Here is a 27796-nt window from a genome sequence, read left to right as displayed (position 1 = left end):
GCGGTGTTCCGGCGTCCGGCGCTTGTTGGATAGGCGCGTCGTCATCGACGCTTGCAGATTGTCCTCTGCTTGCAAGTTTGAAACTAAGGCGGCAAGTCGCGATGCGCACGGCGACGCTCGTGTCCGTGAACAGCATCTTGAGACAGAGGACGATCGAGACGGGATGCACGTCGTGCACTCGATGCGTTCCGCGCGCTCGTATCACTTGGTGCCCACCCCCTCGCGTTTCCGTCCCCTTCGGATCCTTGCGGCGCGTCCTCGCCACCATGTCTCCTCCCCCATCCCCACTGGTTACGCCACGCCTGGCCAGTCACACTCGTTCCACCTGCACGGTCACGCCTTCCGCGTATTTCGCTCTGCCTCCTCGACGGAAGATGAGTCCGTCAATCCGCCGCAGCAACGTGTCCACGGGCACCGCGGGGAATAACCCCACGACCCCCTTCGACACGAGTAACTCGGGCTTGAGCTTGAAGTCCCCCCACTGCGACATCAACGAACGCCGGCTCATGTACGCCTGGAGCAAACGAGGAAGAACCGGCCGTCGATATCGACAGAATGCGGACTATGGTCTGGTTGGCGCCGGTGCCTGCGTTTCGAGCCAACTGCGTCCACTTCGAGGCATCTCTTTCCCCCGCCACGGCAAGCCACGCGGAGCATACTGTCTACGGAAGCTCTCCTGGCCGTTCCCTTTCCGACTCCAGAGCCGCACCACAACCGGTTGCTCGTTCCTTGCTGTTTCGAGTCTTGCACGATGATTCCCAGGGAGTCTTCTCCTATTCCTGGACGTTATCGCGCGCGTCGAGCGCACCGCGGTGACCATGTGAGTCTGCAGCTAGCTCCCCTCCTCTTTCTTGCGCTCAAAGTGCTACTCCTGGATATTGATTCCGGCTGCTCCGGGGCTCTTCAGTGTCATAAATCTGGTAATTCACACGGACCTGCGCCTGAGGGTCCGAAGATCGTCTGCGAGAACTGCTCCGGGGCGACAATTCTATCCAAAACGCACGTGGAATACATACATATTGCATGTGCCGTCACCGGCAACACGGCGAAGCGCTGCGGTGGTCCTGCCTGAATCCGGTACGTCATGCGCATGCTTGGGACCAGCTGACCCATTTATCTCAGGGGTGTTTATCTCCGCTCAAACCAAGCTGTTGTGCGGCCGGGAGATCTAGAGCATCGCGCTTGTCTTTCCTGGAGACGGCGTTGAGCTGCTCTCCAATCCCGGCTTCGCACCTGGCAGCTGGCATCCGGCGCCCATTCGCGCGCATACACTGCCATACGAGTGCGGCTGAGATCTCTCGCAGTTACTGGAGTCTGGCTACTCCGGCGATCCAAGCGTCGGCGAACATCTGCGTATCGGACCGCATCATGTACCTTGCGACGAATGACATATCTCTCAGCTTCGCCCAATGGTGGACACGCACGGTATCAGAGCCTGACATGTTCGTGGCAGGGAACGTCATCTCGCCCTGGGAGTGCACACACTCTGTTCGCCTTCATTTCTCAGGAGGTGCCTTGGAGGCGCTCCGGCGCTATCGCGTGCATGCTCCGCACGGTGGGACGTGCGGTCGGCGTATGGGACCGGGGTCGCCCTTGGCCTCTTCCGTCTCCCACTCGACCCATCTCACGTCTCCTCTCGTCCATCTTGCGTTTCCTCCCAGCAACCGACCCCCTCTGTGCCAATATCAAGTACAGATAACCCCATCGACCGTCTTGGATTCTCATCGTACGTCCGCTCTTCCGGTGCTCTGTATCGCATTTGCCCATGCTCCCGCAGTGTCTGTGGTCCCCCTTCCACGAATCTTCCACAGCAACTCGCACCCGGTATTCGTGCTCGCCCTTGCATGAAATACCTGTGCTAATATTCGTGAAACAAGCGATGTGGCTCCTGGGCACCGCGCGCGCGAACCTCGTCTTCTTTCCCCAACCTGAAGGCGTTCCTGGAGGCTATGCTATCCTGTCGCACACCTGGGGAGAAGAAGAAGAGACGTTTCAAAAGGTTCAAAAGCTGAACGAAGAATCTAACAGCACCTTCTCCCAGGAAGATCAACATCCCCTGCCCCGAGCTGAGCTCCGATCTCTCATTTCTGAGGCAGTCTCTGAAGAAGCGGTGACTCGCAGGGACTTAGAAGATGCTCTCCATCGAGTGGAATCCCGGATCATGCAGAAGCTCGATGCCAGGCTACCCCCTCCTCGCCGTACCCGCGATCGCGCCGAAGAGAATCTCCGAGATAGTACCGAATGCGAGCCTGGTCAGTGCAATTAAAGCTCGTTTTCACTCCTCGGCGCTGACGTACGAGACCCAAGGTCGCTCGACACATTCAGATCCACGTGCCCCCACGATACCGCTTTCCCCTACTCCTGCACCCGTCCAAGGGCTTGCTGAGCCATCCCGCTCGTCGCCACCATGGTTCAACCCACGCGATCGCCTCACTCCAAAAGTTCGATCGTTCCTTGAGCTCGCCGAAACGCACGGGCACGAGTACGCTTGGGTCGACACGTGCTGTATCAACAAGGAGAGCAGTGCCGAGCTCTCGGAAGGGATCAATTCCATGTTCCGCTACTACGCCGTCTCCGCCATCTGCTACGTCTACCTCAGCGACGTCAAATACTCCGACACTGATCCAGACAAGATGTGGGACGCCTTCCGATGTAGTCGCTGGCACGAGCGGGGCTGGACTCTCCAAGAGCTCATCGCGTCCCGCGTTCTCGTGTTCTATTCCAAGGAGTGGATCTATCTGGGCACCAAGTACGAGCTCGCCGATCGCCTGAAACAAGCAACCGGGATCTCTGCGGCTGTCCTCCGCTTCGAGAGCCCATTTGCCGACGCGAGCATTGCGACGCGCATATCCTGGGCGGCGCATCGGGAAACTGCGAGGCCGGAGGACGCCGCCTACAGCCTCTTCGGGCTTTTCGGGGTCAACATGCCGACGCTTTACGGCGAAGGGCGGCTCGCATTCTGCCGGCTCCTCATGGAGATCTCGAAGACGTCGCGGGATCCTTCCATTTTTCTCTTGGGAGAACGATGGTATATGGACGACTTGGAAAACCTCAAATCAGCCCTCCAGGAAGAGCCTCAAAGCGAAATCCGCCGTCATCTTCTCCCCATTCAGCCTTCGCCGACCTTTAGCCTATTCGACCCTATTCATAGGTTAATCAGATACGAACCCAGCGCCCGCTCGCAGAGAGGACAAGATGAGGTACGCTGGTATGGATGCCATTCTACGCTGTGCTACATTGACGACCATTTTAGCACGGCTCGATTGCAGGCACGACCACAGAACTCCGTGCTCCCACGTTTTCCGTGTCACCAGGCGGGATCGAGCTCCACGCGGCCGTTCTACCTCTGGATGATACAGAGAGATTCCTCCTCGTCGACTTATTCTGCAGAGATCCAGACCCCGTCTTCCTCTTGCTTGAAAGGGTGGACGACGAGCTCAACGCTGGCGCTGCTCCGCTCTACCAGCCCGCAGAGGAACCCGTTGTGTCGCTGCGGGAATCAAGCACGGCGATCGAATCAGATGGCTGGAAGATGACCGATCTCCGCGTTGTAGCCCTCCCGCCGTACACCGGTGACCTCTCCGAGGGCGAAAGCGCAGGGATGGAGTCGCTGAGGCGCTTCTGCGAATCCACCACTACCGGCTCCCCCTTTCACCTTGTCTTTCGCGACCTCCTCCAGCTCCGGAACATTAGACTTTTCTTCGACGGTGACAGAAGCACCCTGCCGTCGCCTTCTTCCACCGGAGACGTCTCCCTTTGTTTTTCTCGCGGCGATCTTCGAAGGCTCGTAGTCGTTCTTGGGACATGCTCTCGTACCGAGTCCGCCATCGACAACCGTGACCCACGCTCATCCAGGCCAACCTCTCTGTCATCCCGGATCGCCACGGAGACGCCAAGTCCGGGCGTACCACACCGACAACACTTCTGCATCTTTCGTTGGTACTACGGCGGTGAAGGAGCCACGGCTGCTGCGGCTGTACATTCGTGCGAAACGGATCATATCGACATGGACGGACCATGGCCAGTGGAGCGCCGAGCGCAGTTGGGGTCTTGGGAAGTTGTGTTATCGTTCTTTCCTAGTCCGTTGGGTAGAGAAACGCTGCAAGTGAAACTCCGCTTTTTCGAGCAGGTATGATGGACGAAGAAATTGATTTGTGTACAGCTTCAGGTATGGTGGTACGAGAAGTAGAGCGCGGCCTGTTGTAAACATCACCGCACAGTTTCCAAAGCCAACCAACAGTTCCATCTATCGCTAGCATCGCGCATGGAACGGTCGTGACGATGCTGTTGCACACTGATGCGGCGCCAACCCTGGCGTAGAGTCGGTGGCAGGGGTGAGGGCGAGGGAGCGATCTCGCGTATCCGCGAGGCTCGGGGCATTAGGGGAGGTGAAAAAGAAGCAAGATACGACGCCCCGCATGGAGGCCGAACGCGCGGCGCACGAAGTGGACGAGGACCGGGGAATCGCGCGCATCGCGAGGGCGTATCAAGGGGAAGAGACTGCACCGAAGCCAATTATGAATCCGCGAGGCGGGAGACACTGCAGAAGAAGCGAAAGAGAGCGTGGAGATGGACAGAAATGAAGAGGGGACAAAGAAGGTGAATATTTCGGAGTGTTTGATAGGCAATCAAGTGATGAGAGGACGTGCGAGGACGGCTACGGGGTGCCATCGCGAGAGGGAGAGGGCGCCGCGCCGCGGGTGGTGGTGATCGAGTGCGCGCGGTGTAGACCGCGAGGGTGCGTGGAGGACGCCGCGGTGCGTTCGAATGCGTTGCGTCTTCACAGGTCCATGAGCTATGCTGACCCGATAATCCTAATATATCCGCGTGCGGATCCCGATTTGTGCGCGAGGCGGAATAGACGAAATGTACAAAGACGAGGACCGAACGCGCAGATGATCGCTTGGGCGTTAGCCTGGTCGAAGGTGCGTTCCACCGTACGGCGACACCGCGGGGGTATCGGTGGATAGGCCCGTTATACGGAGATATGATGGTCAGTACGAGACAAGTCCAATAAGTTCCAGTGCACTCACTTACAACCCAAGCAGCACTCAGGGACGCGCGCACTGAGAATCGTATTCTCAAGAGTGGATGACCTCGCTGTGCTCGTGCTGTGGTCAGTTCTCCATCTGTGTCGCTGTCATCTGCGTATTCTCACCATCGTAGTAGTATACCCAGCCTCCTGACCTTCTATTAACACGGGCACGTCCGCTTCAAGGAGATCGAGAGCACGCGGCTGCCGGCGCGAGCGCGCCATGCGCCATCCACTGGCTTCGCTGGGAACGAGCTGGGGCCTATGTAACGGGATTCGCGGTGAGTGAGCGCGTGATGTTCCATCTTACCTCCAACGTGAGTGCTATGAACCCGATGCTCACACCTCCCAGCTCGTCGTACGTCTCTCCTTTTCTGTTGCACGACATTGTCCCCCGGTGCTGATGAAACGCTCACGTCTACTGCGCACCAGCAATGATGAAAGGTACCGTGCTCGTCCAAACCCGTACCCGCGGACGAGGGTCAGGGTACGTCGCGGGTCGGGTAAGGGCATGCTCCGTTTGCCCGTACGCGACCCCTGCCATTCCCTAGGCATGATCACACTGGAGTACGTGCACACCAGGGAAGCTTGGATATTGAGGCGCTCCGTCGGGTCTGAGGTGGTGTTGAGTTGGGCGAGAAGCATAACCAGGCAGAGGTCCCGCGCAACGGTGATGTCGTGTATCTCGAGGAGGGTGAAGCGGTCGGCTTGTTCTTTGGTCGTCGCCGGGACGCCGCTCCGAAGACGAGACGGTCTGTAGATAGGTGACTGCACTGTATCGAACGAGGGTATGTCGGAGTACTTACCATCTCTAACACCTCCAAAGAAGAACGCAGGCTCGGAGAGGCGGTCCACGGGCAAACTCCCGATGTCCAACATCAACCACATTGTCCGTCCCGGTCTATCAATAGTATCGTGCGTCAGTTACAGGACCAACGCCGCGGACGAATCCCGCCTACTTGGAAGGATTCTTGGGTGGGATTCTGCAGAAGAGAGGATGAGTTGCCGATGACCGCTTTCAAGGAAAGGTCAAACGTGCATCGGGTTGTAGAAAATGGGGAAAGCGCCCTGGGTTCCGTGGGCCATCTCTCTGCGTAATCTCCAGTCTGCGGCAGCATGCTCGTCCACTCCTTCCAGATGCGAGGAAGCTCGTCTGAAGACGCGCCGTGCCTGAAAACTGGGTGTCAGCACGTATCCATCCTCCCGCATCCTTATTCAACCGCATATGCTCAGCTTGGAGCATAGATGAGAAGGCCTTGCAACGCGTCCAGATCCGACGTCACCCCGCTTCCCAGCTCGAATCTGTGTCAAGTCACTGATTAGGGAAACGGGCGTAGAAAATACCGGAATCGTGCGATGGGTGTGGAGAGAGATCACCCAATCCGGCGACCCAGCCAGAGGATTCGAGATAGCCTCGAGCGAATTGCACATAGACGATGCTCACCATGAGATCTTGAGATCCGATGTCAGAGCCTCGTCGCCGAACGCTACTGCGCGCTGGGTGACGCAGTGGTCCTGGTCCGTCCGGATATCAACGTTTCAACGGCCGTCGACCGCGCTGGAGGTGGAGTCGGGGTGAGCCGCACGAGGGACCGTGAAAGATATCGAGAGAGGCCGTGGGGGCCAGGGGAGAGGACCAGTACGTGTGGTACCAAAACGGCGCACTGTGAAGAACGGGCGCCACAGCCGGCATGGAGGATGAGAGGGAAGTCGTCGAGCGCGACGACGTCCGCGCGCGCCCCCGGCATTGGCGGCGGAACCTACAGCTCGAGCATGAGCATGCTGAGGGCCGGGCAGACAGCCTCCTCCGCGCCCGGCTCGGCTCGCGCCGCGCGCAGGCATGCGACGGTGGCCGTACCCGCTAGGAGTCGTCACGAAGAGAGCACGTAGGGCTTCGAGCGCTGTGCTCGAGGAGTGTGGCGAACGCGAGCTCGGCGTCGGTCTAGAGGCAGAGGTGCAGCGCGAGCGCGGAGGGGAGCCCGCGCTCGGGCCAGCGCGCGGGGAAGGCGTGCGTGTCGGGTGTACGGTCGCAGCAGACGTGTCAGCACAGGGCGAGCCCGGGCGGCCACGGCCGGAGGTGGAGGTGACGAGGAGAGTGAGGTCGTCATGCAAGGCGTCGAGGCTCACACGCGTGGGCGCGGGAGGCGTGTTGAGACGGTGGTAGAGGGCTCGGGGAGCGGCTGTATGTGTCCGGCGGCTGGGAGGCGGAGGGCGTTGACGAGGGCGCGCACGGCGCGCCATTGGGGGCAGTGCGTGACGATGATGGTGCGCTCGGCGGGAAGGTGGACGGAGAGCCGTGGAGTGGGGGAGAGGAAGTCTGCATCAGTAATTTTGCACGCGTCTGGCACAGCTGTCGCGTCTGTCCATTTCGCACGCAGCAGCCACAGTTCAGCAGTCGAGCAGATGGACAGTTCGGGGGTGCACAGCTCACACAGTTGGGCAGACGGACAGTCGACTGCAAAAAAACCCTCATTTGCAAAAACTAATACTGGCTACTTCGAGCGCGATTAAGTAATCTCACGGGGAGAATATATTGGTATTAGTCTGAAAATCGATCTACTACTTGCGACCTGGAGAGGAGGAGGAAAGTCCGAGGGCGAACGCAACAGGCGATAGGCGTCACGACACGCTGCCCCAGGGCTCAACGTGCCGTCCAGGCTCCCAGTGCACAGCACCCGAGGGTGCGCTCGTGTGCGCAGTTACTTGAAGCGCAAGCTCTACTACGATGCGCACGACCTTGCCAGCGATTTCGCCACGCAGCTTGTGGAGCGTGTCGATGACCTGCGCAGCTGGAGCGCGGGATTGTACTATAGAAAGAGCGGTGTGAGAGCGGGAAAATGGGAATGGAAGAGACCATGCGTACAGTATACAAGATGAGAACGACAAAGTGAGGATTAGGGATCACCAAGGGTGCGGGTGACCCGCACGGGTTCACGGGTGCGGGTGCTACGGGTGCGGGTGCGGGTGCGGTCTACAGGACCCGTGTACCCTTGGCACCCGTGGGGCTACTGAACGCCACAGTTGGGCGGCTGCAGCACCCGAGGCTGAGGCGCCGGGCCGAACGCCACCAGCTATACAGTTCCTGCACTGGGTGGCGCCAGAATACCCTGCCACTGGCGTTCATATCAATGACAACATACACCGCTACTGGCGTTCGGATAAGCTCATATGAGTGGGCGCTCTATACCTGCTACTACCGTCTATATGTACCACATAGCCACACATATGAGTGCCCTCACACCCTGCCACCTATACATATTATAAAAGTGGCTGCTTATATGAGTGCATTAGTGTCTTTCCCTCATATGAACTTTGTAGCGCCTTGCCACTCATATGAGCTCGTCCCCTCATATGAGCTCGGCGCTCGCCCCCCTCATATGAGCTCGCTCTCCTCATATGAGCTTGCCCCCTCATATGAGCTCATCGGCGTCTCACCCCTCATATGAGCTTATTAATATCCCACCCTTAATATGAATGCACCAGCATTACACAGCTCCCATTAGCACATCTGGGAACTGGCATACTCTATTGCATGCCTGTGTTTCTTTGCATGTATAGGTGCACCCATGCCAGAGCAATTCTTCAGCTTATCATATCACTGAGACACAGGAACTGTACTCTGAAAGGACAGGAAACTGCACCAGCTGTGCAACCGAAACAGACAGAATGGGTGCCCATTAGTTCCATTTTTATTCACACAATGCGCAAAGAGAGAGCAAGAAACCCATGATAGAAAGTGCAAGGCTCAAGCCAATCTCCGAAATCGGCAATTGACTCCCCCCGGGGGTCACCTCCGGGCCGGTAATTGACTCCCCCCGGGGGTCGATCTCCGAGTTTTTGATCACCTGTGTATCTCCGAGTTTTTGACCACCTGTGTACCTCCAACTTTTTGATTGCCTGTGTATATTGTCAGCCTTCATTACCAGACTGCCTGTATCTATTACCGAGTTTTTGGACATCTGTGTGTATTACTGCTTTCATTGCCGAGTTTTTGATTGCTGGTGCCTGTTACCGGTCCTCATTACCAACTTTTTGACTGCCTCAATCCATCACTGAGTCTTTGTTCGCCTCCAGCCTTTGACACCGAGTTTTTTATCACTGATATTGGTAATATTAGATGAGTTAGTATGCCTGTACTAAACACCCTCTCCCTAGGAAGTCACCCTTCACAGCTGCATGTGTTGATGGAAATTGACCAAGCTGTTTGCTGGATCAGGTAGTAGCATGCAAGAGCTGTGGGTGTGCAAATCTGGAGGGCAGTAGCTGCAAAAGTGAGGGAGTAATGGGGTATGATATTCTAAAATGACATACCAAACACAGACATGGGATGAGAGTGTATCACATCCCAGACACCTAGATATATTCACAGAGGATGATTTAAATGCAATGCAGAAGAGAGCGCACAGAAATCAGGATTTCTGATGAAGATACAAGATATGTGTGGAAAGTGGAAGTTCTGAGAAAACACAACATGCATAAGTTCATGTGCAGACATTATATCAACAGGCTATTTGCTGCATCACAATTGAGTACTATTGGGGTGCTCAGATCGGAATTTGCAAGCTTATCGGTGATGAGATGCATATGGGGCACCATATGTCATTATTTCATGACATACAGTATCCTGACACAGCATATGCTCCGATTAGAATGCAAAAACATGGAATAGAACGGGGTAGAACATAGCTATCCAACGCAGAAAAGACCTTGAAAAACGGTTGAGAATCAGTGGAGATGTGCAAGGTGAGCCAGAAGTGTGGTTGTAGTGAAAAGCGAGGTCAGAGTACATTCAGCATAAACCACACTTCTGGCTCACCTTGCACATCTCCACTGATTCTCAACCGTTTTTCAAGGTCTTTTCTGCGTTGGATAGCTATGTTCTACCCCGTTCTATTCCATGTTTTTGCATTCTAATCGGAGCATATGCTGTGTCAGGATACTGTATGTCATGAAATAATGACATATGGTGCCCCATATGCATCTCATCACCGATAAGCTTGCAAATTCCGATCTGAGCACCCCAATAGTACTCAATTGTGATGCAGCAAATAGCCTGTTGATATAATGTCTGCACATGAACTTATGCATGTTGTGTTTTCTCAGAACTTCCACTTTCCACACATATCTTGTATCTTCATCAGAAATCCTGATTTCTGTGCGCTCTCTTCTGCATTGCATTTAAATCATCCTCTGTGAATATATCTAGGTGTCTGGGATGTGATACACTCTCATCCCATGTCTGTGTTTGGTATGTCATTTTAGAATATCATACCCCATTACTCCCTCACTTTTGCAGCTACTGCCCTCCAGATTTGCACACCCACAGCTCTTGCATGCTACTACCTGATCCAGCAAACAGCTTGGTCAATTTCCATCAACACATGCAGCTGTGAAGGGTGACTTCCTAGGGAGAGGGTGTTTAGTACAGGCATACTAACTCATCTAATATTACCAATATCAGTGATAAAAAACTCGGTGTCAAAGGCTGGAGGCGAACAAAGACTCAGTGATGGATTGAGGCAGTCAAAAAGTTGGTAATGAGGACCGGTAACAGGCACCAGCAATCAAAAACTCGGCAATGAAAGCAGTAATACACACAGATGTCCAAAAACTCGGTAATAGATACAGGCAGTCTGGTAATGAAGGCTGACAATATACACAGGCAATCAAAAAGTTGGAGGTACACAGGTGGTCAAAAACTCGGAGATACACAGGTGATCAAAAACTCGGAGATCGACCCCCGGGGGGAGTCAATTACCGGCCCGGAGGTGACCCCCGGGGGGAGTCAATTGCCGATTTCGGAGATTGGCTTGAGCCTTGCACTTTCTATCATGGGTTTCTTGCTCTCTCTTTGCGCATTGTGTGAATAAAAATGGAACTAATGGGCACCCATTCTGTCTGTTTCGGTTGCACAGCTGGTGCAGTTTCCTGTCCTTTCAGAGTACAGTTCCTGTGTCTCAGTGATATGATAAGCTGAAGAATTGCTCTGGCATGGGTGCACCTATACATGCAAAGAAACACAGGCATGCAATAGAGTATGCCAGTTCCCAGATGTGCTAATGGGAGCTGTGTAATGCTGGTGCATTCATATTAAGGGTGGGATATTAATAAGCTCATATGAGGGGTGAGACGCCGATGAGCTCATATGAGGGGGCAAGCTCATATGAGGAGAGCGAGCTCATATGAGGGAGCGAGCTCATATGAGGGGGCGAGCTCATATGAGGGGGGCGAGCGCCGAGCTCATATGAGGGGACGAGCTCATATGAGTGGCAAGGCGCTACAAAGTTCATATGAGGGAAAGACACTAATGCACTCATATAAGCAGCCACTTTTATAATATGTATAGGTGGCAGGGTGTGAGGGCACTCATATGTGTGGCTATGTGGTACATATAGACGGTAGTAGCAGGTATAGAGCGCCCACTCATATGAGCTTATCCGAACGCCAGTAGCGGTGTATGTTGTCATTGATATGAACGCCAGTGGCAGGGTATTCTGTCGGCATGCGCTGGTTCCTGATGGGAGGCTGAACGCTGGATGCGTGTGAGGCGACTGGACACTGTGTATGACACTCTGCTCCGGCTCCCGATCTCACTCTACTCGCAATTCTCCACTGCTGAGTCGCCTTCTCCATAACCTGCCATGTCTTCTCCCACTCGTAATCCTCCATCGGGTAAGAAAAGAGCAGCGTCTCCAGCAGGTGAGGTCCTGCCCGATGGCCTGAAGCGTGCCCGGCTTCCTTCAAAGCGCCTCAAAGAGTCAAAAGAGGGCGAGGCAATAGAAGCGTCAACAGGGCTCACCTCTGAAGGCTCGAAGCCTAAGACAGGTATGGATCTCGCTATACCGTCGCTGTTAAAACCTTCTTATTTGCCTGAAGTGGATGAGAAGGCCACAAAAAACGTCAACGAGTCGTCGGGAACATCTGTCACAACTGAGGCCTTACCTGCGAACACCGTGTTCATTCCGAGCATTGGCCCCGCTCGCATCGCGGGTGGAAAACGTGTCCCAGCAGCTCGTGCAAAGGTCAGGACGAAGCACTTGAAGGACTCGGCCGCACGCACCGGGACGGACACCGCGGCCACGCGCGCTGCGGTGGACACTTCGGCCACGCGCGCTGCAACCGACTTGGCCCCACAAGCACGCGCCGCGATGAACTCGACCACGCGCGCTGCGGTGGACAGTTTGACTGCGCGTGCTGCAGCCGCCTCGGCCCCACAAGCACGCGCCATGACGAGCTCAACCACGCGCGCTGTGACGGACGATTCGGCCACGCGCAAGGCTGCAACCAACTCGGCCGCACGAGGACGCGCCGTGACGAACTCGACCACACGTGCCGCGGGGAACCCAACCACACGCGCATGTGACGTGATGGAGGTATCGGACGACGATGACGATGATGACCCTAGCGGCGAGAAAGCGCTTGGTGAGCTCCACGCCACAGCACTGATATGACGAGTTTGGTTAACAACTGCCACACAGACAAGGCAATGATGAAGTGGAGCTCACCGTATTACGCCTTCTTCGAGAAGCGTCCCCGCATTGACGACTCACTGCCGGGGAAGCGTTGCTACGTCTTCACGTGTCTCATGAAGGGAAAGGGTTGCAAGACGTCGGAAAAGCGTCGCTATCTTCAGACGGGTGACTCGTCGTCTACGAGTGGGCTCAAGAAGCACGCCATCTCGTGCTGGGGGCAGGAAGCAGTCGACAACCTCGTCGCCGCACAGCTCCCGGTTGACGATGCGCGCCAGAAGCTATTGAAGACGAAGCCGCGGAGCGGTGACATCAGTGTCATATTCGAGCGCGCGGACGGTGCAAAGGGACCGGTGACGTACTCCAACCGGCAGCACACGAATATGGAAGTTCGGTGCGGAGTAACTTGTTGGCTTTTTTCATGTAGTGTTTTGATAGCGCGCTGGGTCGCAGAGTCGTCAAGGCCTTACAACATCGTCAAAGATCGCCATCTGCTCACCCTGTTGAAGACCGGTCGTCCAAACTACCAAGTTCCATCAGCAAGCACCGTGGCACGTGACGTCAAGGCCGTATTTGCGGGATCGAGAGCGACTGTGCGGAAGCTACTCCGGGTAACATATCACTTGACTGCAGTATTCACATGGATATAGGCTCACCTTGTCCCCTTCCAGAACTACCCTGGACGTCTTAGCTTCTCAACAGACTGCTGGACGGCACCGAACGGGCGGCCGTACATGGCCGTTGTGGTCTATTTCATCCACAAGACGAAGCCAATCAGCATGTTGCTCGACGTCATAGAGATCGCAGAGGTACATACCATTTACTATCGGTCACGCGGCACGCCGTCCCCGCAGCTAATCATCGTCACTGCGGCGCGACCGCGGCAGAGTCACACCGGTGCAACACTTGCTAGGGAGTTTGTCCGCATCCTACGCGAGTTTGGAATAGACGAAAAGGTGAGCAGTGGGTCCTCTCTCAACGACTAGAACATATGTTAACATACCGTGTTCACAGATCCTCGGAGTTGCGTGCGACAACGCCTCGGCGAACATCAAGATGCTGGCACAGATTGAAGTCGAGCTCGACAACTTCTTGGCTAGTGTCGGACACGTTCGATGCTTTGGGCATGTAATTCAGCTTGTCAGCTTCGCGCTCTTGAAGCACTTCAACGGGCTGAAGAACACGAAGAAGTCGGACTCACTGATCGACGGTGAGGAGAGCAGTGATAACATCGCTGCTGTGTTGGCATCCGAGGACGAGGATTCGGTGGCAGAGGGAGATGTCGAGCTCAACGAAGAGAACCGCAGTCTTGATGGGGATGCGGAGATCTTGTATGGCGGGAACGAGGATGACTGGGTGGACGACGTGGGGAAGTTGACGGAGAAGGGGATGGAGGCGTTCCTCCAGAATGTCGCGCCTGTCCGGCAGACCCTAGCCAAGGTTGGCGTACGAACTATCATTTGTAGAGCATAAACTCACCTCGACCCTGTTTGCCCACAGCTTCGCAACATTGCCGTAAAGATCAAGGGGTCCCCGACCGTCTTGATGCCTGCGTGGAACAAGCTGTTAGCGCAACTCGGGCTCAAAGCACGGGTCATCCCTATCGACGTCCGCACTCGATGGAACTCTACACTCACCTTGGTTGATACAGCTGTTGAGATGCGCACACCCGACCCCCTTCCCCCTCTGTAGCCGTCGGTAACGGCGGTACGACCCCGTCATGTTGCCGTCGGTAACGGCCATACGAGCTCGTACGAGCTCCGGTCGTGTAGCCCGTCAGTAACGGTCGTACGAGCTCCGGTAGTGTAGCCGTCGGTAACGGTCGTACGAGCAGTGGTGGAGAAGTAATATACAATGCCAAATGTATCATTCTGGCTGTCGTGTGCGTGCTTTGAGGTCCTCTAGTGTGCTACATACACGCAAGAACATCCCGCAGCCCCAGGGAAGCTAATACCGGGCTAATATAGCAGGGAATGCTGGTTCCGGTAGTGGCACGTCCCACTGCCTACATTGCGCCCTACTGCACCGTACGTTTCGGTAATGCGTTCGCTACGTTCCCCTGGGTCATACGAGCTCGGAACAGTCGTTTTTATCACCGCGCGTGCTGTGGTTGGCCCGGAGCAATGAAAACACTGCCCAGACTCGTACGAGCCTGTAGCCGTCTGTCACGGTCGTACGAGGCACCTCCGGTGTGCACCCGGAATATTGCGGTAATGGATTCGGCAGATGCGCGTTACTGTACCGAACGCAGCGCACTCAATTTCGTTGCGATGCGTGCCATGGTTGGCCTGGGGTAACAAAAACGCTGCCCAGGCTCGTACGAGCCTGTAGCCGTCTGTCACGGTCGTACGAGGCACCTCCGGTGTGCACCTGGAATATTGCGGTAACGGATTCGGCATATGCGCGCGAGTGTACTGAACGTAACACATCAAATTCCATTGCCGTGCATATCATGGTTACAGAGGGAGGGTCAGAACAGTGCTCAGGCTCGTACGAGCCTGTACCCTGTCTCAGACGGTCGTACGAGTACCTCCGGGAGAGCGGACACCCGGAAATCTCGGCAATGCATGGCGTGCATTGCCGAAGGTTACCGGAACGCAGCAAACCTTATTTCGTCGCTTTGCGCACTGTAGTTAAGGTGGGAGAGTCGAAACAGTGTGCAGGCTCGTACGAGCCTGTACCCTGTGTGAGACGGTCGTACGAGTTGTTCCCTGGTGAACCTCGTTTTTTTTGGTAATGCTTTCGGTAGATGCGCACGGATACGCTGAGAATAGCGAACTCAATTTCATTGCTGTACCTGGTGTAGTTAAGGAGGTATTGTCGAAACAGTGTGCAGACTCGTACGAGTCTGTACCCCGTCTGGAACGGTCGTACGAGGTGCTCCTGGTGGGTATCAAAAATTTCCGGTAATGCATGCAATACATTGCCGGAGATCACTGGAACACAGCGCACTTTGTTTTATTGCTGTGCGTGGCATGGTCAAGGTGGCGGAATTGAAACACTACAAAAGCTCGTACGAGCTTGTACTCCGTCTGAGACGGTCGTACGAGTTGTCCCCCGGTGAACCTCGTTTTTTTCGGTAATGCGTTCGGTAGATGCGCACGGGTGTGCCGAGAATAGCGCACTTGATTTTAGTGCCTTATATGCTCTGGTTGGGGCAGCGGAGTTCAAACAGTGTGAACACTTGTATGAGCTTGTACCCTGTCTGTGACAGTCATACAAGGTGTCCTCCGGTAAAAACCCACTTTTTCCGGCAGTGCATTCATTACCGAGATTCCGGCAGCCCTTCCATTACCGAGATTCCGGCAGTCCCTCCATTACCGAGTGTTTGGTCATCTGTGTGTATTACCACTCTCACAACCGAGTTTTTGACCACCTGTGCATATTACCACTCTCACTGCCGAGTTTTTGATTGCCTGTATTCATTACCGAGTTTTTTGCACCCATTGCCGAGTTTTTGATCACCGGTATCAATCAGCAGTCCTCATTACCGAGTTTTTGACTGCCTGAATCCATCACCGAGTTTTTGGTCACCTCCGGACTTCAATGCCGAGTTTTTGACCACCGGTATCCATTGCTTGTCCTCATTACCGAGTTTTTGGACACCTCCAGCCTTCAATGCCGAGTTTTTATTACTGAGGTCTGTAATCCCGGTGCTCACTGCCAGTGCTCTCGCTGACCTCTGGCCTTCAATGCCGAGGTTTGAATACCAAGATCGGTAATCCCGGTGCTCACTGTTGGTCCTCTGGCCTTCAATACCGAGTTTTTGTTACTGAGGTCGGCAATTGTGCTACCAGTGGTGCTCACTGTCTCAAACAGCGAGCTCACTGTCAGACACAGTGAGCTCAACATGTTGCCCATCTCTGTATCTGTCCCTCATTTTTTTGGAATGCACCTCTGCATCACATCTGAATGTATTGCAGCACCTTGCAGCATATTTATATGAGTTGGTCTGCCTGTACTGAACACCTTCTACCTGAGAAGTCACCCTTCACAGCAGCATGTGTAGATGTTATTTCACCTCGCTGTTTTTTGGATCAGGGAGGAGCATGCAAGAGCTGTGGGTGTGCAAATTTGGAGGGCAGTAGCTGCAAAAGTGAGGGAGTAGTGTGGTATGATATTTTAAAATGACATACCACACACAGAAATGGGATGGGAGTGTATCACATTCCGAACACCTGGATATATTCATAGACGATATTATGAATGCAATGCAGAAGAGAGCGCACACAAATCAGGATTTCCGGTGAAGATACAAGATATGTGTGGAAAGTGGAAGTTCTGAGAAAACACGACATGCATAAGTTTATGTGCAGACATGATATCAACATGCTGTTTGCTGCATCACAATTGGGTACTATTGGGGTGCTCAGATCGGAATTTTCAAGCTTATCGGTGATGCGATGTATATGGGGCATCATATGTCATTATTTCATGACATACAGTATCCTGACACAGCATATGCTCCGATTAGCATGCGAAAACATGGAATATAACAGGGTAGAGCATAGCTATCCAACGCAGAAGAGACCTTAAAAAACGGTTGAGAATCAGTGGAGATGTGCAAGGTGAGCCAGAAGTGTGGTTGGAGTGGAAAGCGAGGTTGGAGCACATTCAGCATAAACCACACTTCTGGCTCACCTTGCACATCTCCACTAATTCTCAACCGTTTTTTAAGGTCTCTTCTGCGTTGGATAGCTATGCTCTACCCTGTTATATTCCATGTTTTCGCATGCTAATCGGAGCATATGCTGTGTCAGGATACTGTATGTCATGAAATAATGACATATGATGCCCCATATACATCGCATCACCGATAAGCTTGAAAATTCCGATCTGAGCACCCCAATAGTACCCAATTGTGATGCAGCAAACAGCATGTTGATATCATGTCTGCACATAAACTTATGCATGTCGTGTTTTCTCAGAACTTCCACTTTCCACACATATCTTGTATCTTCACCGGAAATCCTGATTTGTGTGCGCTCTCTTCTGCATTGCATTCATAATATCGTCTATGAATATATCCAGGTGTTCGGAATGTGATACACTCCCATCCCATTTCTGTGTGTGGTATGTCATTTTAAAATATCATACCACACTACTCCCTCACTTTTGCAGCTACTGCCCTCCAAATTTGCACACCCACAGCTCTTGCATGCTCCTCCCTGATCCAAAAAACAGCGAGGTGAAATAACATCTACACATGCTGCTGTGAAGGGTGACTTCTCAGGTAGAAGGTGTTCAGTACAGGCAGACCAACTCATATAAATATGCTGCAAGGTGCTGCAATACATTCAGATGTGATGCAGAGGTGCATTCCAAAAAAATGAGGGACAGATACAGAGATGGGCAACATGTTGAGCTCACTGTGTCTGACAGTGAGCTCGCTGTTTGAGACAGTGAGCACCACTGGTAGCACAATTGCCGACCTCAGTAACAAAAACTCGGTATTGAAGGCCAGAGGACCAACAGTGAGCACCGGGATTACCGATCTTGGTATTCAAACCTCGGCATTGAAGGCCAGAGGTCAGCGAGAGCACTGGCAGTGAGCACCGGGATTACAGACCTCAGTAATAAAAACTCGGCATTGAAGGCTGGAGGTGTCCAAAAACTCGGTAATGAGGACAAGCAATGGATACCGGTGGTCAAAAACTCGGCATTGAAGTCCGGAGGTGACCAAAAACTCGGTGATGGATTCAGGCAGTCAAAAACTCGGTAATGAGGACTGCTGATTGATACCGGTGATCAAAAACTCGGCAATGGGTGCAAAAAACTCGGTAATGAATACAGGCAATCAAAAACTCGGCAGTGAGAGTGGTAATATGCACAGGTGGTCAAAAACTCGGTTGTGAGAGTGGTAATACACACAGATGACCAAACACTCGGTAATGGAGGGACTGCCGGAATCTCGGTAATGGAAGGGCTGCCGGAATCTCGGTAATGAATGCACTGCCGGAAAAAGTGGGTTTTTACCGGAGGACACCTTGTATGACTGTCACAGACAGGGTACAAGCTCATACAAGTGTTCACACTGTTTGAACTCCGCTGCCCCAACCAGAGCATATAAGGCACTAAAATCAAGTGCGCTATTCTCGGCACACCCGTGCGCATCTACCGAACGCATTACCGAAAAAAACGAGGTTCACCGGGGGACAACTCGTACGACCGTCTCAGACGGAGTACAAGCTCGTACGAGCTTTTGTAGTGTTTCAATTCCGCCACCTTGACCATGCCACGCACAGCAATAAAACAAAGTGCGCTGTGTTCCAGTGATCTCCGGCAATGTATTGCATGCATTACCGGAAATTTTTGATACCCACCAGGAGCACCTCGTACGACCGTTCCAGACGGGGTACAGACTCGTACGAGTCTGCACACTGTTTCGACAATACCTCCTTAACTACACCAGGTACAGCAATGAAATTGAGTTCGCTATTCTCAGCGTATCCGTGCGCATCTACCGAAAGCATTACCAAAAAAAACGAGGTTCACCAGGGAACAACTCGTACGACCGTCTCACACAGGGTACAGGCTCGTACGAGCCTGCACACTGTTTCGACTCTCCCACCTTAACTACAGTGCGCAAAGCGACGAAATAAGGTTTGCTGCGTTCCGGTAACCTTCGGCAATGCACGCCATGCATTGCCGAGATTTCCGGGTGTCCGCTCTCCCGGAGGTACTCGTACGACCGTCTGAGACAGGGTACAGGCTCGTACGAGCCTGAGCACTGTTCTGACCCTCCCTCTGTAACCATGATATGCACGGCAATGGAATTTGATGTGTTACGTTCAGTACACTCGCGCGCATATGCCGAATCCGTTACCGCAATATTCCAGGTGCACACCGGAGGTGCCTCGTACGACCGTGACAGACGGCTACAGGCTCGTACGAGCCTGGGCAGCGTTTTTGTTACCCCAGGCCAACCATGGCACGCATCGCAACGAAATTGAGTGCGCTGCGTTCGGTACAGTAACGCGCATCTGCCGAATCCATTACCGCAATATTCCGGGTGCACACCGGAGGTGCCTCGTACGACCGTGACAGACGGCTACAGGCTCGTACGAGTCTGGGCAGTGTTTTCATTGCTCCGGGCCAACCACAGCACGCGCGGTGATAAAAACGACTGTTCCGAGCTCGTATGACCCAGGGGAACGTAGCGAACGCATTACCGAAACGTACGGTGCAGTAGGGCGCAATGTAGGCAGTGGGACGTGCCACTACCGGAACCAGCATTCCCTGCTATATTAGCCCGGTATTGGCTTCCCAGGGGCTGTAGAATATCGTTTTCATTGTTGTTGTACCAATTACAATGTACTATGGTATGTAGGAGAGTTGGAAAAGCACTAAGCTATCAAGGGGAACTACCTGCCCCCCACATCTCGTACGACCGTTACTGACGGCTACATTACCGGAGCTCGTACGAGCTCGTATGGCCGTTACCGACGGCAACGCGGGCACCTCGTATGGGCGTTACCGACGGGCTACAGCACTGCCACCGAGTGCACACCCATCACGGTGTTCTGTGCATCGGACGAGGGGAGTGATGTGCTGGGTTCGTTTGCACTGACCCCGCACGAGTGGCTCATCGCAGAGCAGCTCGTCGACGCGCTGAAGGTGCGAACCTTGTTTTGGCAGCTGTACAGTTGATACTCACGGTCTGTCCACCGGCGGCTTTCATGCGCGTTTGTCGACTCCTGCGACGTTCGCCTCACACTCCCGGGTCCCCTGCTTCTCTCTCTCTCTCTCTGCTTCATTGTTGGCACGCTAGATCTTCAAGGATGCCACTGAGTTCTTCTCTCGCGACACGCCCAACCTCGCCCACATCATTCCGGTCATGGACAAGATCGACAAAGAGCTCACTGTCAAGAACCAGCCGGGCAGCTTGTTCCGGCCGAGGGTCCCGTACGACCCTGCTATCCGTGCCGTGTTCGGCTTCGCAAAGCAGATGCTCCACAAGTACTATGACCTCACCGACTCTGTTGAGGCGTACCGCATTGCTATGAGTGAGTGTCTTAGAATCTGTGTTACTTTGTTTGACTACAACGTGCTTTGTCAGTCCTCCACCCGACGTACAAGGACGACTACTTCGTGGCCCTGAAGTGGGACGAGGGTATGATCGAGACGGCCATTGAGCTCGTCCGGGACGAGTTCAACGTCTCGTACAATGCTCCTGACACCCATGCGGCTTCCAACTCGGAGGATCCCGTAGAATCGGACCGTCAGGCCAACAATACTGCACCGGTACGTCACCATTGGTTCGCTCTTCTTCTTGCTGTGTTACTCATGTCGCATTGTGCTCCCACAGAAGGACGGCCGGAGCAGCAAGAACATGTTCGATTCTGTGTCGTTCTTGCCCGAGGACTTCACCAAGTCTGCAGCCCCTAGTACCCGCGACGAACTCACACGATACCTTGCATTGCCACGCGAGCCTCACGGTACCAATGCCATCCAGTGGTGGCAAGATCACGCAAGCAGCTTCCCTCGCCTCAGCCGCATGGCGTTGGACTATCTCACAATCCCAGGTTCGTCCCCGGTGCTCCACTCTTTCCATGACCGTTGTGCTTACTCCACGCTTCTGACAGCTACCTCCATTGAGGTTGAACGCATTTTCAGCCGCGGCCGGTACCTCATCCCCTACACGCGCAACCGCATGTCCGCGCAGACGACGCGCGCTCTGCTGTGTCTCGGGGCCTGGTCCGAGCTTGAGCTCATCGACAAGAACGTCTTGAAGAACGTGGGCAAGCTCGATGTAATCGACGAGGCGGGCTCCGACTATGAGATGGATGATGATTGGGATCACATTGACACATCGGACAATGAGATGTCGGACTAGAATACATGTACGTATACCGCCCGGCAGTATCCCTCGTGCGCACCGTCTCGAGCGCGCCATCAGGCTCCCTTGCACGCGCCTTCTCGTCCACACCGTCTTGCCCTCGCTGTCACATCGCCCAGCACACCGTCTCGCGGCTCGCCCATGCCGTTTCCTGCAGACCGTCTCGCACGTGCCACCTCGCCCATGCCATCTCACTCACTGCGTCGTCTCCTGCGGACCGTTTCGTGCGCACCGTCTCACGCATGCGCTGGCATCGTCTCGCATGCACTGTCTCGCGCGCAGTCTTGCATGCACACTCTCGTATGCAGCATCGAGTCACTGCCGTCCTAGCCTATCCTGTTCACCCGCGGGTGCCTGCCACGGGTGCACACCCGTGAGATACCCTTCCTACCCGTGTGCAAGCTGACCCTCGGGTCTACGGGTGCGGGTGTGCGCGGGTACGGGTGCGGGTCGAGTCAAAATCACCCGAGGGTCACCCGTGGTGAACCCTAGCACTGAGGATGTAGAGGGTAAAGTCCGGTCGCGCAAAAGCGCAGGTACGAGCACAGGTGCGCGTTCAAGCAACCGTGGCGCTGTCGTTGTTCTTGTTGTGTTCTGCGATTGCACAGGATAATGAACGCGTAGGTGTCGGTCAGTCCATTGAGGTGTTGCGCTCTGCTATGTCGGCAGCAGGAAGGAACTCGGCGTCAGCGTCCATGGTGGTCCATGGTGTCGGAAGCGGACGTGGAGTCGCTATTCGCCGTGGCTGTGAGCGCGGGGAATGGCTCGCAGACTGGCAGCGTGATCTCTTCGCGTGTCCGTTCAGCTTGTGGGCAGCAGACGGGCTGCGCTGGCAGTTGTAACCGTCGTCCTGCGGGAGTGTGGCGATGCCGAGCAGGATAGGGAGTGAAACAAGCGGTGGTAGCTGCACCGTTTGATGTGTGACATCTGCCGAACGCGTCAGGAGAAGAATGCGAAGAGAATCCAGCGGGTACGTGCCGTAGTAGGGGTGGAGGCCGGACGGAGAGTCCCGTTGATCAACACCAACGTCCTCCTAGAGCTCCCACGCATGTGCTCCGGGTGCTGCGCCTCCCACAGATGACTTTGGTTGTGGACATCGCGCACAGTGCAAGGACCATACCTCACTGTGCTCTGTGCGACTTGTGGCTCGGCTCATCAACGTGCGTGGTGGGTGGGGCGATGAGTCGGACGAGCAGGAGCCCCTGGGCGACCTTCAGTGCAGGCAGACTTCATGAAGATGAAGTGGCAGGAGGGGCGCATTTGACGCGTGGTGGATGGACTCGAGCTGGGGTGAGAGATCGGTCGAGTGTCTGTTGGGATAGTAGGCGGGGTGTGCGAGTGAGAGGGCTGCATGCGCACATAGGCGGCACGAGTGACACATATAGTCGGGTCGTAGATCGAATAGGCACGAGGAAGTTGAAGAGGGATGGTGGAGGTGAGAACAGCGTGGGCGAGAGGACATGGGCAGCGGACGCCAGAGAGCACGGTGTGCACTGTGCACTGTGCAACGGCGGCGTGTGCTGGGCCGCTGGCGGCCGCGGCACGCGGCAAGATCACGTGGATTCTCACGCAAAGCCGTGCGCTGTGCCGCATGCGCCAGCCTACGCCAGCCCACACCTCGCACGCCCAAGGCGCGCGCCACCCCTGGCGCGTGACCTGGTCCCAATCGCGAACCCTCCCGGAACGCGAGGCGCAGCCTCCGGCGCCTGATGAGGCCGGTTCTAGCGCGAGTAGCCTGAGCGGGGGTAAGTGAGGCGGCCAAGAAGCGCACGGACTTTTTTCTCGGTGGACTTTAGTTTCGGACAACGCGCGCTCGCTACAGGGGGTGCCGGGCGCCCGCGGCCCGATGACGTCGAAGTTCCGTAATCTGCCTACGGGTGCGGTCCCGTGCCACCGAGCGTCAACCGAACGCGGGATACTGGCCTAGCGCTGGGTCACCGTCGCTACGGTACTTACGTAGCCACTATGTGAACCGTCGGGATGGTCTGAGAATAATAATAATAATAATAATAAGCCAGCCTACGCCAGCAAATCCCTCTCCTGCCCCCAACTTCCTCTTCCTCCTCCTCCTCACCATCCACAGCGCCGCCCCCCACCGAATTCAGCTATCTTTGAACCTCGTTCATCCACCTCTTGTCTAGTACCCGATCTGCCTGCTTGTCCGCTTCCTTCCTTGCACCCTGCCTTGCTCATAGCCCCCTCCTGCCAGCTCACCCAACCTGCCAGCTTCTGTACCCGCCCATCCCTACTGTTCTGGTGGACGCAATGGTATGTTTCCACTGTCTTGCATTCATGCGGGCCCGTCTACAGCACAGCGTGGACAAGAATTGAGTGTGCAGGTGGCCATTAACAAGACACGCACAACTAGGGCCTGGGCCGATGCAACCTCGTACGTACCCAACACCGCGCCCCTTTTGCCGTGCCCGCCTCTCACCTCCCTCCACTCCTCTCCCCGCAGATACCACGGCCCGGCACACTAGATCGGGAAGACGGTCCAGCCCTGTTATCGCCGTCACAGCGTCCATCCCTGCGACTATCGTCAATTCATGGGATGGCGGCGCAGGAGCCAGCGGAGAGGTACGACACGCATGAGAGTCGAGGGAAACAAACGCGAACAGGAGGTGGTGCGGGGGAGCCCAGTGTGGACCGGCGGTACGTGGCGTCGTCCTTCGACACGCACTGACGCACCCGCTGACACCCCGACTATCCCCCCTCACCTTCACCTCTACCTCTACAGGTCTTCCATGCACTCGGTGTACTGCACGCGCTGCATGTACTCGCGCAGCCACGCCGGCTACCGCTCAAGTCGCTGCACCACCCGCTCTCGCGCTCGCCGTCGCCGGCTCCTCGCCCTGCGCCGCGCGGTGCTTTCTCGCGCTCTTCTGCCGCTGTACACCGAACGCGGCCGCCTCGCCCGCGTCCGCCTTGGTGTGCGCCCAGCCCTCGCGCCGGCGGAGCGTCGTGTACCGCCGGTTCCAGGCCCCGGGTGGAGTGCAAGGAGCAGCATCTTCGCCTGGTGCACGAGGCTCGGTGTGGGTGCGAGCGTGCCACACGCCCTCCACGAGACGCATATGCACACTGACATCCGATTGGGTGGAGACTGCGATTGAAGACATCCGCGCTGATGCGTGGTTCAGCCAGTACGAACGCTCGGAGTGAGGTCTTCGCGCGTAACTTGATGGAGCGTTGTTTCCCCTCTTGTTCGCAAGTAGTCGCTGTCATGTGAATGGCATATCTCATCACTATGTATTCGCTCGTGGTATCTTGATAATGCAATTTATTTATTCCATTAATTCCCGTCCGAATTTGCGTGCTGGTATCAAGAGCCACTGACGAACTGCTCCGTCTGTTCTGTCTGCGCAACTGTAGGAGAACACTCAGCGGTCGACTGCTCAACTGCTGGGTTTTACTGTCCGTCTGTTGTCTGCTCGTCTGTGGGGCACTGTCCGTCACTGTGACAGACGGACAGTGCCCAGCAGACGTGTGAAAAATTACTGATGTGGTAGCCGAGGCGCGACGGAAAGCAAAAGGTGGGAGCTAGGTCGCGTTGGGTACTTGTGGCCGCAATCTCACGCAGACTGGCCCGCGTGGAACGTCGTCTAGGGGAGTGGCAGGATCAGAGGGCGGCGCCCCGCTCCGGAAGGTTTGTCCGCACCGCGCTACGGCCAGCACCGGAATTCAGCGGACGCCACCGCACTCGTGTTCACAGAACTTCACAAAGCCGGACGAGGTTGCAGCAGCGCGCAGTTGAATTTTTCACACGTCTGCTGGGCACTGTCCGTCTGTCACAGTGACGGACAGTGCCCCACAGACGAGCAGACAACAGACGGACAGTAAAACCCAGCAGTTGAGCAGTCGACCGCTGAGTGTTCTCCTACAGTTGCGCAGACAGAACAGACGGAGCAGTTCGTCAGTGGCTCTTGATACCAGCACGCAAATTCGGACGGGAATTAATGGAATAAATAAATTGCATTATCAAGATACCACGAGCGAATACATAGTGATGAGATATGCCATTCACATGACAGCGACTACTTGCGAACAAGAGGGGAAACAACGCTCCATCAAGTTACGCGCGAAGACCTCACTCCGAGCGTTCGTACTGGCTGAACCACGCATCAGCGCGGATGTCTTCAATCGCAGTCTCCACCCAATCGGATGTCAGTGTGCATATGCGTCTCGTGGAGGGCGTGTGGCACGCTCGCACCCACACCGAGCCTCGTGCACCAGGCGAAGATGCTGCTCCTTGCACTCCACCCGGGGCCTGGAACCGGCGGTACACGACGCTCCGCCGGCGCGAGGGCTGGGCGCACACCAAGGCGGACGCGGGCGAGGCGGCCGCGTTCGGTGTACAGCGGCAGAAGAGCGCGAGAAAGCACCGCGCGGCGCAGGGCGAGGAGCCGGCGACGGCGAGCGCGAGAGCGGGTGGTGCAGCGACTTGAGCGGTAGCCGGCGTGGCTGCGCGAGTACATGCAGCGCGTGCAGTACACCGAGTGCATGGAAGACCTGTAGAGGTAGAGGTGAAGGTGAGGGGGGATAGTCGGGGTGTCAGCGGGTGCGTCAGTGCGTGTCGAAGGACGACGCCACGTACCGCCGGTCCACACTGGGCTCCCCCGCACCACCTCCTGTTCGCGTTTGTTTCCCTCGACTCTCATGCGTGTCGTACCTCTCCGCTGGCTCCTGCGCCGCCATCCCATGAATTGACGATAGTCGCAGGGATGGACGCTGTGACGGCGATAACAGGGCTGGACCGTCTTCCCGATCTAGTGTGCCGGGCCGTGGTATCTGCGGGGAGAGGAGTGGAGGGAGGTGAGAGGCGGGCACGGCAAAAGGGGCGCGGTGTTGGGTACGTACGAGGTTGCATCGGCCCAGGCCCTAGTTGTGCGTGTCTTGTTAATGGCCACCTGCACACTCAATTCTTGTCCACGCTGTGCTGTAGACGGGCCCGCATGAATGCAAGACAGTGGAAACATACCATTGCGTCCACCAGAACAGTAGGGATGGGCGGGTACAGAAGCTGGCAGGTTGGGTGAGCTGGCAGGAGGGGGCTATGAGCAAGGCAGGGTGCAAGGAAGGAAGCGGACAAGCAGGCAGATCGGGTACTAGACAAGAGGTGGATGAACGAGGTTCAAAGATAGCTGAATTCGGTGGGGGGCGGCGCTGTGGATGGTGAGGAGGAGGAGGAAGAGGAAGTTGGGGGCAGGAGAGGGATTTGCTGGCGTAGGCTGGCTTATTATTATTATTATTATTATTCTCAGACCATCCCGACGGTTCACATAGTGGCTACGTAAGTACCGTAGCGACGGTGACCCAGCGCTAGGCCAGTATCCCGCGTTCGGTTGACGCTCGGTGGCACGGGACCGCACCCGTAGGCAGATTACGGAACTTCGACGTCATCGGGCCGCGGGCGCCCGGCACCCCCTGTAGCGAGCGCGCGTTGTCCGAAACTAAAGTCCACCGAGAAAAAAGTCCGTGCGCTTCTTGGCCGCCTCACTTACCCCCGCTCAGGCTACTCGCGCTAGAACCGGCCTCATCAGGCGCCGGAGGCTGCGCCTCGCGTTCCGGGAGGGTTCGCGATTGGGACCAGGTCACGCGCCAGGGGTGGCGCGCGCCTTGGGCGTGCGAGGTGTGGGCTGGCGTAGGCTGGCGCATGCGGCACAGCGCACGGCTTTGCGTGAGAATCCACGTGATCTTGCCGCGTGCCGCGGCCGCCAGCGGCCCAGCACACGCCGCCGTTGCACAGTGCACAGTGCACACCGTGCTCTCTGGCGTCCGCTGCCCATGTCCTCTCGCCCACGCTGTTCTCACCTCCACCATCCCTCTTCAACTTCCTCGTGCCTATTCGATCTACGACCCGACTATATGTGTCACTCGTGCCGCCTATGTGCGCATGCAGCCCTCTCACTCGCACACCCCGCCTACTATCCCAACAGACACTCGACCGATCTCTCACCCCAGCTCGAGTCCATCCACCACGCGTCAAATGCGCCCCTCCTGCCACTTCATCTTCATGAAGTCTGCCTGCACTGAAGGTCGCCCAGGGGCTCCTGCTCGTCCGACTCATCGCCCCACCCACCACGCACGTTGATGAGCCGAGCCACAAGTCGCACAGAGCACAGTGAGGTATGGTCCTTGCACTGTGCGCGATGTCCACAACCAAAGTCATCTGTGGGAGGCGCAGCACCCGGAGCACATGCGTGGGAGCTCTAGGAGGACGTTGGTGTTGATCAACGGGACTCTCCGTCCGGCCTCCACCCCTACTACGGCACGTACCCGCTGGATTCTCTTCGCATTCTTCTCCTGACGCGTTCGGCAGATGTCACACATCAAACGGTGCAGCTACCACCGCTTGTTTCACTCCCTATCCTGCTCGGCATCGCCACACTCCCGCAGGACGACGGTTACAACTGCCAGCGCAGCCCGTCTGCTGCCCACAAGCTGAACGGACACGCGAAG

The 27796-nt window shown here is 55.7% G+C and overlaps 8 protein-coding genes across 8 annotated transcripts; 6 read left to right on the top strand and 2 right to left on the bottom strand.

Annotated features, from left to right (window-relative positions):
- Window positions 1–1879: 1879 nt before the first annotated feature.
- BXZ73DRAFT_24233 (heterokaryon incompatibility protein-domain-containing protein) lies at window positions 1880–3020 on the top strand (the record flags this gene model as incomplete). Its single annotated transcript, XM_048017686.1, has 2 exons — window positions 1880–1999; window positions 2388–3020. Coding segments are annotated over 2 exons (753 nt in total), but the record flags the coding sequence as incomplete, so codon positions are not given.
- A 2193-nt stretch (window positions 3021–5213) lies between these two features.
- On the bottom strand, window positions 5214–5920 carry BXZ73DRAFT_80551 (uncharacterized protein; the record flags this gene model as incomplete). Its single annotated transcript, XM_048023309.1, has 4 exons — window positions 5214–5294; window positions 5343–5432; window positions 5462–5805; window positions 5839–5920. The coding sequence occupies 4 exons, from the start codon at window positions 5918–5920 to the stop codon at window positions 5214–5216; spliced, it is 597 nt and encodes a 198-aa protein (XP_047873953.1).
- A 6601-nt stretch (window positions 5921–12521) lies between these two features.
- Window positions 12522–13487, top strand: BXZ73DRAFT_52862 (uncharacterized protein; the record flags this gene model as incomplete). Its single annotated transcript, XM_048020888.1, has 2 exons — window positions 12522–13112; window positions 13173–13487. 2 exons carry the CDS (start codon window positions 12522–12524, stop codon window positions 13485–13487), a joined length of 906 nt encoding a protein of 301 aa, XP_047873952.1.
- A 25-nt stretch (window positions 13488–13512) lies between these two features.
- BXZ73DRAFT_17213 (uncharacterized protein) lies at window positions 13513–13671 on the top strand (the record flags this gene model as incomplete). Its single annotated transcript, XM_048017545.1, has 1 exon — window positions 13513–13671. A coding segment is annotated over one exon (159 nt), but the record flags the coding sequence as incomplete, so codon positions are not given.
- A 132-nt stretch (window positions 13672–13803) lies between these two features.
- BXZ73DRAFT_22855 (uncharacterized protein) lies at window positions 13804–14172 on the top strand (the record flags this gene model as incomplete). The annotated part of the gene is made up of 2 exons (XM_048017662.1): window positions 13804–13941; window positions 14002–14172. Coding segments are annotated over 2 exons (309 nt in total), but the record flags the coding sequence as incomplete, so codon positions are not given.
- Window positions 14173–15988: 1816 nt separating this feature from the next.
- Window positions 15989–16362, bottom strand: BXZ73DRAFT_80548 (uncharacterized protein; the record flags this gene model as incomplete). Its single annotated transcript, XM_048023308.1, has 2 exons — window positions 15989–16143; window positions 16182–16362. The coding sequence occupies 2 exons, from the start codon at window positions 16360–16362 to the stop codon at window positions 15989–15991; spliced, it is 336 nt and encodes a 111-aa protein (XP_047873949.1).
- Window positions 16363–17849: 1487 nt separating this feature from the next.
- On the top strand, window positions 17850–18223 carry BXZ73DRAFT_80547 (uncharacterized protein; the record flags this gene model as incomplete). Its single annotated transcript, XM_048023307.1, has 2 exons — window positions 17850–18030; window positions 18069–18223. The coding sequence occupies 2 exons, from the start codon at window positions 17850–17852 to the stop codon at window positions 18221–18223; spliced, it is 336 nt and encodes a 111-aa protein (XP_047873948.1).
- Window positions 18224–19813: 1590 nt separating this feature from the next.
- On the top strand, window positions 19814–21717 carry BXZ73DRAFT_80546 (uncharacterized protein; the record flags this gene model as incomplete). Its single annotated transcript, XM_048023306.1, has 5 exons — window positions 19814–19823; window positions 19919–20118; window positions 20273–20507; window positions 20561–20745; window positions 21649–21717. The coding sequence occupies 5 exons, from the start codon at window positions 19814–19816 to the stop codon at window positions 21715–21717; spliced, it is 699 nt and encodes a 232-aa protein (XP_047873947.1).
- Between the last annotated feature and the right edge of the window lie 6079 nt (window positions 21718–27796).

Source organism: Epithele typhae (assembly GCF_022376455.1).
Source record: "Epithele typhae strain CBS 203.58 chromosome Unknown BXZ73scaffold_62, whole genome shotgun sequence".
In the NCBI taxonomy this organism is placed as follows: Eukaryota; Fungi; Basidiomycota; class Agaricomycetes; order Polyporales; family Epitheliaceae; genus Epithele; species Epithele typhae.
Note: the sequence above shows the minus strand (reverse complement) of the source record. Positions and strands in the feature narration are given on the sequence as shown.